The 13,324-nt window shown below is 44.4% G+C and overlaps 1 protein-coding gene across 1 annotated transcript in view; it reads right to left on the bottom strand.

The window, feature by feature from the left end:
• Positions 1–10,617: 10,617 nt before the first annotated feature.
• The window catches only part of SLC34A2 (solute carrier family 34 (type II sodium/phosphate contransporter), member 2), a 15,576-nt gene continuing 12,869 nt past the window's right edge, over positions 10,618–13,324 (bottom strand). The window contains exons 10-12 of the mRNA XM_008577211.1: positions 12,861–12,977; positions 12,651–12,775; positions 10,618–11,250 (exon numbers count right to left, since the gene is read on the bottom strand). Of these exons, the coding sequence (XP_008575433.1) occupies positions 10,618–11,250; positions 12,651–12,775; positions 12,861–12,977 (875 nt within the window). The remainder of the gene's footprint in view (positions 11,251–12,650; positions 12,776–12,860; positions 12,978–13,324) is intronic.

The following is a 13,324-nucleotide window of genomic DNA, read 5'->3' as shown; positions in this document are numbered from 1 at the left end:
TGCAAAGGTCTTTTTTTTTTTTTTTTTTTTTAAATGACCGGTAAGGGGATCTTAACCCTTGACTTGGTGTTGTCAGCACCACGCTCAGCCAGTGAGCGAACCGGCCATCCATATATGGGATCCGAACCCGAGGCCTTGGTGTTATCAGCACCGCACTCTACTGAGTGAGCCACGGGCCGGCCCTGCAAAGGTCTTTTTTAAAAGTATTTTCTCTTGTAATCATTTAAGCCAAGTATGTGTGTGCGTGTGTGTGCATGTGTGTGTGTCCAGTGTGTGTGTGCGCACACGCGTGTGTCCGTGCGTGTGTGTGCGTGCATGTGTGTGTGTGTGTCCGGTGTGTGTGCGCGCGCATGTGTGTGTGTCCGGTGTGTGTGCGTGTGTGTGCATGTGTGTGTGTGTGTCCGGTGTGTGTGCGCGCGCATGTGTGTGTGTCCGGTGTGTGTGTGCGTGCGTGTGTGTGTCTGTGTGTGTGCGTGTGTGTGTCCGTGCGTGTGCGTGTGTGCATGCGTGTGTGTGTAGGTATGTGTGTGTATGTGTGCGTGTGTGTGTCCGTGCGTGTGCGTGTGTGCATGCGTGTGTGTGTAGGTATGTGTGTGTATGTGTGCGTGTGTGTGTGCGTGTGTGTGTGCAGGTAATCATCAACTTTGCTTTCATGGTCATTGCTTCATTTAGGTTATCTATGTCTTGATTCAAGTTTGATTATTTACATTTTACTACAGAATTATACCCTTCATAAAGATTTTTAAATGTATTAGCACTGAGCTGCACACAGAATTTAAAAAATTTTTGTGCATGTTCTTTTATCCACTATTCTGTAGAGTGCAGAGATTTAAAATGGCAGGATCTAAAGTCCAGAGGATATGGGTTCAAGTCCCCATTTTACCAACTCCTATGATGAGTTTAGTGAGATGAGTTACTTCAACTACCCTGTGCCTGGCTTCTTGAAATGGAGAAAATGTAAAACAGAGATAATACTCGTACCTAGTATGGACGCTGAGGGGTTAATTTAAGCAGGTCATATGCTTAGCATAGTGCCTGATACACAGGAAATTGTCGGTAAATGCGGGCTGTTTTTATTTATCTAACACTGGATCTTTGAATTTGTTCACGTTTTTTCTTTATTATACAAGCAAAATGTTGTCTATTTTATTATTGTTTTTTAAATCCAAGACTTTTTATTATCTCTTCTATTTTCTAATTCTTTTTTAAATTTATTTTCTCATTTTTATCCCTATATTTTCTTTTTCAGGATTTCCTTTAAGCTACTTTGTTTTCTGACTTCTTAAGCTTAATTCAGTTACATTCCTGCTTGTTTAATAATGAAGCATTTGCTACTTTGAATTTGCTTCTAATTACAGCTTTGTCAGGGTCCTTCAAAGTTGCTTTGTAGTTTGGTCTCATCTTCGTGGGGTTTTTGTTTGTTTGGTTTTTTTTTTTTTTTTTTTTTTTTTTTTTTTTTTTTGCAGCTGGTAAGGGGAGTGGGTCTCATCTTTGACAAAAGAGTTATTTAGGAGAGAATTCCTATATTTTCATAGGGTTGGGTCTTTATGTTGATTCTAGTTGTGTTATTAACATGGGTTAGAGAGGAAATTTTCTTTGCTGAACAATAAGTAATCAATTTTAAAGTGATCTATAAGTACTAGAAAAGCTTTATTTTATGTTTAAAGGAAATGAGAGTCCAATACATATCTATTAAATTAAACTTATTGATTATATAATTCAGAACTTCTATATGAGGGCTGTCCAATATAAATATGTCACAAGCCACGTATGTGATTTAAAATTTCCTAGTAGCCATGTTAAAAAAGGAAAAAGAAATAGGGGAAATTCATTTTAATTAATATATTTTACTTTACCTGATATATCCAAAATATTATCATTCCAACATATAGTCAACATAAAATATATTAGTGAGATATTTTACATTTTTTTTATACTAGATCTTCAAAATCCAGTGTATATTTTACATTTACAGCGCATCGCAATTCAGAAGCTAAATTGTCATTGGAAATACTTGATCTGTATTTAGATTTCATAAAATTTACAGCTGAGGGACCGGCCTGTTAGCTCAGTTGGTTAGAGCACATCCTTATAACACGAAGGTTGACGAGTTCAGATGCCTGTGCTGGCCAGCTGCCAAAAACAAACAAAAAAAATTTACAGTTGAAAAAGTGGAGTCACATACTCAAGTTGTTCCAAGCATTCTTAAACATTTGCCAATACCAAATCAAGTATCATTTCAAAAATAGTATGTAACTTGATTAAAATTAAATGAAATAAAAAATTCAATTTCTCAGTCACACTAGCCAAATTTCAAGTGCTCAACAGACACACGTGGCTTCTATCTGCTGAACTGAACAGTGCAGCTCTACAGCCTCCTTTATTTTTGCCTGCAAGATTTGTCAAATAGATTTGTATTAAAATTGCCAACTGCTTTTGAGAAATTATTGTTAAATTTTTTTAGATGTGATAATGTATTGTGCATATTTTTTAAAGCATGTTTTCTTTTAGAAGTGGATATTGATATACTTATTAAAGAAACTACATGATCTTTGAGATTGGTTTCAAAACAATAAGAGAGAGAATAAAGTGGGTTAGGGTATAGTTGAAAAAGAACTGGCAGGAAAGAAAGAAAAGACCACAACAATATGTTGAACTCTCAGAAGGAGAAAAAAAACCTAAGGATACTAGAGATGGGGTAGAGGGAGGGAGGCAGTTTGGGAAGTGATAGGTTGGGTAAAGGGCATAAAGAAATATCATGATTTGTAAGAATGAATATGCTAATAATAAATTTTAAAATTTAATTTAAAAAAAGAAAAACACTGGCTCTCAGGTAATAATCATTAAAGCTTGGTGAAGGGTACATGGAATTCATAATACTATTTTGTTTACTATTATATATGTTTAAATTTTTCACAGTAAAAAGATTTTAAAAAGGTAACAAATTTTGGACTAAACTTTTTTCCATTTATAAATTTGATTTTATAACAAAATTTTTTCCTGTATTTTGCTTTGGGTATTTTTCTTTTTTTTTTTAAAGATGAGCGGTAAGGTGATCTTACCCCTTGACTTGGTGTTGTCAGCACCACGCTCGCCCAAGTGAGCTAACTGGCCATCCCTATATAGGGATCCGAACCTGTGGCCTTGGTACTATCAGCACCACACTCTCCAAAGTGAGCCATGGGCTGGCCCTTGCTTTAGGTATTTCAATGCCATGTTTTCTTGTTATTTTTATGATCATAACTAAAATATTAAGTAAATATGACAAATAATATACAGTCTCATCAACTTCTGTACCCCACAGATGTGTATAATCAATTATGTTTCAATAAAAAAGTATATATATACACAGAGTACTTTATTTTTTTCCCACTAATTAAAAAAAATTTTTTCAGTGGAAAGTTTTTTCTTTGCTTCCTCATAAAAGCCCACAACTTTTCTTGTAACTCCTAGGTTTAAAAAGTGTTAGGACCACTTTAAGTCACAAATTCAATGTGGTAGATTAAAGGAGGCCACAAATTCTTTACCATTTTTTCCATGGAAAAGTGCAGTCTATCCCCTCCCCTTGAATGGGGGCTGGCCTTGCTTTGGCCAATAGAAGGTGGCAGAATAGATGTTGTATAACTCTAAATCTAGGTTTTAAGCAACCTATATCTTCTTCTTTTGGATCACTCCCTCTGCCCCTTAGTTTTTGCTTTTTGGAAGATTCTCTGGTCTTATTAAGTGAAAGAAAACTTAACTGTTTAATCAGAACATATGTTAGAATCAGTTGACTTCATTTACTTTTAAATTAGTACACAGATACTTGTAATTGACAATTTAAAAATGTTATTTTCAGTATTGTACAGGCCAAAGGAAATACTCTGTTTTACATATTTTCATTGTTTGAATCGATGGAATGGAACTCTCCCTTTTGAACCAGTGGCCCTGCTGCGTGAGTCCCAAGCCACACAGAGAGGCCACAGCAGAGAGAAGGAAGGCCCTTTGATGACAGCCCTAGCTGAGCTCCCCACCAACAGCACGTGAGAGCTGTCGTGGACGTGACTGACCGGCCGTCGAGGGGAACACAGTTACTTCTCACATACGGCCTTTGCTCTCAGACACAAGTCAGGGAGCAGTTAATCATGTGCCCACTTCAGAGAACTCCTGCCCAGCTCCCGGAGGGTTCCATTGCAGCCATCCCACTAGACCTGAGGGCGGAGGGAAACATGCCCATCTGGGATCAGCGTTCCAGCAGAAACACCTGCAGGGCTGGGAACGGGAGGTTCGTGTCACAGCCAACACGCCTCTGCTTTATCTAGCCAGGGCCACCAACAGCTAGGCCTGTTTCTGCCCAAACTTCTTGCTCTATCTAAAAACATCTGATAATGTCTTCCCTCCACCACATCTAGATTTTTTTTTTGAGGAGCAAAAGTGAAAGTGACAGGAAGATCAAAGAAGTGTTAAAAGATAAACTTGGACACTTGGACACAAAATTTTAAAGAGTTTATTTGAGCAGACAGCAATCTATGAATCAGGCAGGGGCAAGAGGGGAAGGCTTTTATAGGGCGAACACAGAAGCAGAGCAAAGACATTCCCTAAATTTCAGAAGGCAAATTTCTGCCCAAAGATTTTGTAAAAACCACACCCCCCAACCTTCCTGAAACATACTTAACGATGGAACTATTGCTTTCATTTTTTTCTTTTTTTTAACTTATAAGAAAACAAAATTTAGGGCCAGCCCGGTGGCGCACTGGATAGTGCGCCGCTTGGGAAGTGCGGTGGCGCTCCCGCCCGAGGGTTCGGATCCCACGTACAGACCGGTTCCCGCTCACTGGCTGAGCGAGGTGTGGGAGCAACACCGAGGGTTGCGGTCCTGTTGCCGGTCCCCGGTCCGGTACGGGGGCGACACTGAGGGTTGCGATCCGTTGCCGGACATGTAAAAAGACAAAAAAAACAAAAAAGAAAGAAAAAAAGAAAACAAAATTTATTTCTTAATAGTTTGGAGGCCAGGAAGTCCAAAGTCCAGGAAACATATTTTTGGTGTGTGTAAACATATCAGCCATGCTGCCTGAGAGCCCAGGAGCGCATCGCTCCTCATGTGACTACGTCTGTGCTTCTGCCAGGAAGACACCGAGCATCTCGCCTTCCCAGTGTTTTAAACTATGTCCCCCAGTACATGTCTTATTAGAAAGTGAATTATGACAAAGTTGTGAAATAATGATTTATATCTCTAGTTAAAAAAAAAAAATTACTGTGTGAAACCTTGAGGATGTCTGATTACATCAAAGATTTAAACGCATATATAAAAACTAACTCAGATGATTTAACAGAACTTTTTTCAGTGTGGTAACAATGTATTCTATACAGTCGACTCTTGTCTGCCTTCGTTTGCGAATCCTGTCATCTTGGGACCATTAGCTAAGTTCTTGGAAACTGTTGCTTCTGCAACTACTAAGTGGAGATAACTCCTGTCTCTTCAGGCTGCACTACTGTGAGTCAGGAGGTGATGTCTATGTAGCGAACTCACCTGCAATCCCAAGGAGAGTGGTGGAGAGGGAGCCTCCACCCAGCTCCCTGCAGCCTCCACAGCAGTCACCATCTGGGCCTCCCAGTTACCTAATTGTTGCTCTGGGAGAAGAAACGGAGCATGCTCAGCTTTGGGCCGGCCCACGCCAGGCCTTGTTCAGGTCTCATTCATGCACATCAGCTGTGGTAACCTCAGGGAGGGCTCTGATCCCATGGGGGAAGCCAGTAGCATTCATCTCTGCCTGTGACTGGGTAAGAAAATTCAAGGATAAAGCGTTAGTAAGTCTCCTCTGTCCCCGCTTTCCCCTGCAAATCTAAAAGCTACATTTTACAATCAGCTGCCTTATTAATACAATGGATATTTTCATCTCCATCAGTCTGTCTTCTGTCTTATTTTTCAATTGATTCCTAATTCTATAAGGGAAGAAAGGGATATTATTTACCAACTTCCTAAGACCCCAACGAAGTGAAGGATGAAAACTACAACCTCAGTCCCAACAGGCATCCCCAGAACTCCTTTGGATGCTGTGTAATTAACCTGAGCCAAATGAGAAGGTGTGATTTGGCTTCATGGCAGCATAATTTATGCTGTACTCACAGGCCATACATTAGTCAGTACCCAACGGGAGGATTTATTCTGCTAATGTGACACACCAATGACATATTAGCAGCTGAGGCTAAGGACCAAATGGTGGAGCCTTGTGGTCCTGTGGGTCTGCTCTACCACCCCCGGCAGGAGATGGGAGGTTTATTCACTGAAGGAATTAAACCCAAGGAGTCATGGTAAGAAGGCAAGGGGGTGGGCAATGAGGTGAAGGAAATGCATCGGACGGAAGCCAAAGTCTACACGCAAAAGAGTTGCGTTCTGTCTCATCTACCACGAGCTGTCTAACAGGTCCAAAACTTAGTGCCTTAAAAGTCACCACCATTTCATTTGTTTATTCTGTGGTCAGCAATTTGCGATGCTTTTTTGAGCTGTTCTGCTGGCCTCACCTGGCAGGCAGGGGCTGGATGGTCTGAGATGGCCTCATTCTCGTGTCTGGTGACGTGCCAGCTAGCTGCTGGGCCTTCCTCCCCCCATGGTCTCCTATCACCGAGATTCCAGAAGACAGTGGAGAAAAGCCTTCTACATGCCAAGGCAGTAGTTTCCAAATTATCCATCAAGTGTGAGGATGAAATACATTTTCACACACGCATGGACTCAAAAATTTTTACTTTTTCATACTCATTCTTGGGTACTGAAACTAGAGAATAAAGAAATAAAGAAATATAAAATTGAGAAAACAGGGGATCCATCCTAGAAGAGTGGAAAGCCCAAAGACGATAGTTGCTAAAGGCTGACAGAGCCACCAGTTTATGATGTTACAGGAGGGTAACAGAGTGGGGAGAGAGACAGAAACCAAAAAGTTATCAGCCACTTGGGAGCAACTGGAAAAAAATATTTATAGATATACAACAGCGCTGATGAAAACAAAGAAAATGAAGGTGCACCATTTAGTTCTGCAGTTTGTCACATTTCTATAATAGTAATGTAATATTGACTACTGGTTTGGAGAATGGCCATCAGTAGTGGTGGCAGGATATGAGAGCTAAACCCCATCTCCCAAAATACAGGTCAATGGGTTCATTAAGAAAAAGCCATTATTATCACACGTTAACTGTGGCATGACAGACCAAAAGAAAGTACCGAAAGAGCTGGAAAGAATTGACTCTGAGGAGTCAGGGAGACAGACAGCCACACAGGGAGGGAGGGGACAAATACCAATGCCACTTGTTGCACTCTCTAGAATTAGGTGATTTTCAACCTTGACAAAAATAAGTGTGAAAACCTTTTGAGAACACCAGCCACCACTTCCATTGGTTGGGGCTAGAAAGTGAGTCTCTCGTCAGAGGACAGCACAACCATTTGTTTCCAAAAAGCTGAGTGTTCCTTGCGTTCTGTCTTCCCACAGCTTCTGAGCCCGGTCCTTAGACTGACTCCAGGTCATGGGACGTTCATCCAGCTCATCCTAATAATAAATCCGAGGCCAGTTCTGGCTGCGGTTTCTTGGGTTGACAGCAGTTTCTTTGACTTGCATTTCTCTTCAGAAGTACCCAGAGAAGGAAGAGTGCAGACGAGCCAAGGGAAGTGCATCCTGCACCCTGGCCGTGCATGTCAGTGACAGCAGTTTCTTTGACTTGCATTTCTCTTCAGAAGTACCCAGAGAAGGAAGAGTGCAGACAAGCCAAGGGAAGTGCATCCTGCACCCTGGCCGTGCATGTCAGTCCCCTGTATTTCGAGGCATAACCAAGCACTTAGGGTAAACCCACCCTGGGCTAAATGTTTATATACATTATTTCATTTTACTAATCATGGGAAGCCGAGTGTTACTGTCCCATATTCCAGATGAGGAAATTGACATTGAGGAAGTAAACAGAGCCAGGAGTGTCCAGCTGTCCCATCTCAGCCTCACTCCGCAACACTGACCCGGTCCTATGCACGTGCTGCAGCTGGCCCACAAAGAGGTGTAGAGCCCTCCTGCATGCATTTCTTAATTTAAAATTGTCCTTTTCCTTAACACTTTACTATGTTGGCAGGCACAGAGCGGTGGGCCGAGCACCAGGTAAACAGGAGTACTGACAGCACTAAGAAGCCAGTCTTTCTATTAAAACCAGAACTTTCTTCAAATGCAGCAGAAAGGCGTTGGTGTTTCAAGACACACAACTGACTAAGGCACTCCACCATATTCTTTCTCGCTCATATTGCTCCCTTTTATTAGCCAACCACTTAGACTGAAAATGATATAGAAAGGACAACACAAGAGCTGGCCTGTTAGGTCAGTTGGTGATGCCACAGCCTCATAACACCAAGGTCAAGGGTTCGGATCCTCTATACATGCCACGCTTCCTCCCACCCCCTGAAAAAAAAAAGTTCCTTTTCCTTCCAGTTCTGCCTGACACATCAGTAAGGTAGAGAGGACTGTAGAATGTGCACATATAGAAGTAAAATTGAAACAATTAGCTTTGTGCAGCATTCCCACTGTTCTTGTAGGAACAAAATATATGCATGAGCTATAAAATATGAATTGTGTGATTTCTGTGAGCCCACATGTGAGTTAAAAGCTCTTACATTTTCATTGAAATTGGTATCGCACAATATAAAGATGAACAGTAAAATTCATACTAATCATTTAAATTTTAATTTTTTACTTAGAATAGCATTCAACAGCAAATTTCCATGAGAAGTCAAGAAAGACCGTGAATGAAAAGAAAACTTTATATTTTTGGTACCTATACTGGCACATTTCCCCTGATTTTTGAACAAGGGGCCCCACAAAATAGGAAGGCGACCCTGGTGCTGGGTGGTGGGTAGTGACGTTAAGTGAGGGAAGAGACGTCACATTTTTAGGAAATAGATTCAAGGATGCCCCAACTACCCTGTAATTGAAAGCAGCATACTCCTTTTGGGTTTGATTATCTTTTTTATTTCTCCCTTCCCACAACCAGTAAAAAAAAAAAAAAAAAATACAATTGGCGCAAGTACAAGGACACAATTTTTTAAAATCATCAGAGTACAAAGACGGCCACAGCCCCTGCCCGGGTTTAACTTACATATTTACAGACAGTGTGGTGTGGGCAGGGCCACAGAGGCATGTCTCAAAGGCGGTATGACAAAATATACAGAGGTGGCCTTTCTCTTCTATACGTTTCACAGAAGAACCCTGCCTCCTTTCCAAATTAGAGCACTATAAAACACAAATCACACAAACTGTTTAATATATAACTTATGTAAAATGCTGTACAGTGCGTGACTATAAATAGAGAGCATAAACGGCTCTGTTTGGGAATTGGTATCTACACGGGGAAGGTCAGGGGAGGGCTCAGTTTGGTGTCCCAACCTGTTAAGACGATGCAGAAGCTGGGATGGGGGGGACAGGGTCACTCACCGGGAGAAGTGGGATTGTTGAGGGCAGAGCAGTGGTGTAAATAAAACAGGGGCTCTAAAGGCACAGAGTCATCTGGGACGAAAGGAGCACCCCTCTTTGACCCACAGACACACATGAACTCTACTTGATGGTCACAGCTCATGGGCATTCCAGCCAGGCCCTGGTTTCCTCCTCCTGAGAAAAGTTTGGAGCTTTGCAGGCATGAAGAGAGGGCAGGAAATGAAAGCTCCTCTATGGGAAAATGGAAAACCATTTGGAAAGGAATTCCAATGGATGGATGGATGGATGGAAGGAAGGAAGGAAGGAAGGAAGGAAGGAAGGAAGTTGACCACTAAAAGCTGCCCCAGAAAGTCATCTTGCACAGAAAGTGTGAAATGTAAAACTATTCCATGCTTCCTGGGATTGGAGGCAGCAGCAGCAGAGAGAGGGCTTAGAGAACTCTCTTGTGAAGACCGGAGCAACAGGTGAACTAAAGAGCACCTGAACCTCCTCTGCAGTTCAGGTGTGGCTCCCATCCTGGAAACTTGAGAACAGCACACTGCAGGTAAACTGCTTGGATTAGCCATACCTGCCCAGGTGAGGAAAACCCGACAGGGGACTTGGGGAGCACTAGGAAGTGAGAAAGGCCCACCCCTGGGGTCTTCTCCAAGTCTCCAAACAATTACAATATTTCCCATATCCTGGGTGGTCTGGGGCAAGGATGCCTGGGAGCAGCTGCTCTCCATTGCAGCCTATCTTTGGTAAAAAGGAGAGAGACCTGAGCTCTACCATAATAAAAAAGTTTTGCTCACATATATACATACAGACACACATATGCACCCTTGAGAACCTTTCATAAATTCCTCCTTCGGGCCTTTTCCTTCTGAAGAAAAGGGTTTGAGGTTGAACATAGGTCCTGTTGACCATCCAGCCATGTGCAAGTGTGGACATGACCATCTGTCTAGCGAGGGTCACTGGCTAAATTTCCTTCAGTGTGGTCCTGTGCCTTCCTGGGAGCACAAGACCAAGGGAGTGGGGGCTGAGAGAAAACTGCCCTGCGGGGTGATATCCTGGGCCAAGGGGAATGAGGAGTTAGGACTAATGTCTATTTCACTTCTTAATGGGGAACAAATCCCCTCAAGGAAGGGAAGGCAAGCAGAGTGTGTCAGGTGTGAAGTCCTACCCCCAACCTCTGGGCCACCCCCTATAAGGTTGTGCTGCTGGAGATGGTCTTGGTGCCCAGGGAGTCAGTTTGGGACTTGACCTCATCCTGGGCCTCTCTACTCATGGCTCTGTTATCGAAGGCCTTGGGGGCCTTGACCGGGATGCCCTCCACCTCCTGCCCCTCCTCCAGGTCTCCGCAGCACTTGCTGCAGCGGCAGCACGTGGGGCAGCCGCACAGCAGGCAGCACGCGCGGCAGCACAGGCGGCAGCAGAGGCAGCAGCGGGTCTGGCAGCAGCTGGTGAGCAGGGAGATGAGGTTGTCCCAGGGCTTCAGCGAGTGCATCCACAAGGGTAGGAAGTTCCAGTTCTGGAGCTTCGTGGGCAGGACGCGCGGGCAGCGGGCCTGCAGGAGCCTGATGCCCAGCACCAGGAGGAGCAGGAAGATGATGGGCACCCCTACGCCCACCAGCACCTGCCAGCCGGCCAGCGAGAGGCCGAACACCACCAGCGGGGTCAGGACAAAGAGGAAGACCAGGTAGAAGACGGCGAACCAGCGGTACTTGGCAGAGATGTTGCCCAGCCCCTTGGCCAGGCGGATGGGCAGGCGGGTGAACGGGATGGGGTACCACAGCAAGATGCCGGAGATGTTGAAGAAAAAGTGGCACAGGGCGATCTGAAACACAAGAGGTTGGGCAGGTGAGGAGGTCTGTTGCCCAGTGGGGATGGAATGAGGGCGAGGACTTCCAGCAGCCATCGGTGGCAGACTCAGGGGTCTTCCTTGTCTTTATAGCTCAGCCCGGAGAGGGACGACCCGTACTCCCTGAGGACTACTACGTTTCAAGGGGGAAGAAGGAGAGGCCTGGAGCGGGACAGGTGGAGTCACAGCTCAGTATCCAGGGCCTGAAGTCTGCAGGCCCCATCTAACAGTGGATCTGCCCACGGCTGCCCTGGGCCTGGGCTCTGCAGCTTCCAGCTGAGCAGTTAAGAGCTGGTGGGGCAGAAAGAAAGGCTCACAGCGTTGCTGGCTTTCTCGGCTCACTGGCTGATTCTAAGGAGGGGTGAGAGACAGGAAGGATGGCTACAGTTACTAAAAATTGATAGCTGTGGCAACTGATGCTTATAGAAAGTTTGCTGTGTACAAGGCAACTGTTCTAAGAACTTTATATGGATTACCTCGATCCTCAAAAAACACCCTATGAAGTGGCCACCATTGACACTTGAGGCACCATGAGGTTAAGCTATTTTCCCAGGTAAGAGATGGGAGAAGTGGGATTCATATCCAGGTAGGCTGGCTCCAGAGGCCAGGCACTGGGCTACCTTCCTGTTTGTGGTGCCAGGCACCAGCCTAAGGGCTTTATACCATCCCTGTCTAATACATTAGCCACTGGCTTCAGGTGTGGCTAGTCCACCTCAAGATGTGCTCTAAGTGTAAAATACACACCGGATTTCAAAGACTTTGTCCAAAAAAGAATGTCAACTATCTCACCAATATTTTTACATCAATTACATGTTGAAGTGATAATGGGTTAAATCAAATACATTATTCAAATGAGTCTCCCAGTTTCTTTTTACTTTTGAAAAATGTGGCTAATAAAACATTACAAATTACCTATGCAATTCTATATTATACACTTACATATTTCTATAGGATGGCATGGTTTTAGGCAGTGCTTTGTCAGAGCTTTATAATAATCCTAATGATCGGTTAGAGTGTAGTGATCTAACACCAAGGTCAAGGGTTCGGACCCCTGTATTGGCCAGCTGCGCCCCCTCTCCCTGACCCTCCAAAAATGTGGTGCCTATAATAATCCTAATGACATAGGGATTGTGTTGTCTATTTTTCAGATCAGGGGATTTAAGCTCAGAGGTTAGGTCACTACCTTTCTAGGAGTAGATAGCTGTTCTCATATTGAGCTCCTCAAATCTGTCTCCCTGTGGCTTCTCCTCCACACATTAGTTCCATCTTTTGGATAAAACAGAAAGGCTTAGCTCTTGTTGGAAACCGGTTTGCAAGACTACAAATGGGGACGGATCCCACCCACAGATCCCCTGCCCCATGAAGCATGCCCTGACCTGGAGCGAGCTCCTCAGTGTACTGCCCGGGCTGGCTAGGGCGGCCAGGATGGCGGTGGTCGTGGTACCAATGTTGGAGCCCAGCGTGAGCGGATACGCCCTCTCAATGCTTATCACACCCATGCCTGAAGAAAAGCACATGGCATCAGCCCTTGAGGGTGACAGGAAAAGGCGGTGGCAGCCAGAGGAAGATCCTAGGGAGAAACTCACCTATCAGTGGTGTCATAGCCGACGTAAACACGGAGCTGCTCTGCACAACAAAGGTCATGCCTGCTCCCACGAGGATGGCCAGGTAGCCAGTCACCCAAGCAAAGGGAAAGGGGAAATCTGGAAGACAGAAGTGAAGAACTTTTGCAACCCTGCTGGGGAAGGCAGAGGCTGCAGGCCTCTGGGGGCAGGGGCTGGGCTGCAGGGTGAGGCTGTGCAGAGCCTCCCCACCCCACTCGTGGTCTGAGGTTGCAAAGAGGGTTTTTAGAATCCAGCTCCATTCCCACTGTCTTTAACCCTGCATATGTGGACAGTGAAAGCAAGGATGTGGGCGTGTGTTATGAAGACAAACACACAGGTTCACTGGAAGTCAGGTTAGAAATACTGATCCCACCTGAATAACCACCCTCCTCCCTCAACCACTCAGAGCCCTTAGACCCCTACACTCCCCCCCCCCCCCCCCCCCC

The sequence above is a fragment of the Galeopterus variegatus genome, unplaced genomic scaffold, assembly GCF_000696425.1.
Source record: "Galeopterus variegatus unplaced genomic scaffold, G_variegatus-3.0.2 Scaffold1461, whole genome shotgun sequence".
In the NCBI taxonomy this organism is placed as follows: domain Eukaryota; kingdom Metazoa; phylum Chordata; class Mammalia; order Dermoptera; family Cynocephalidae; genus Galeopterus; species Galeopterus variegatus.
Note: the sequence above shows the minus strand (reverse complement) of the source record. Positions and strands in the feature narration are given on the sequence as shown.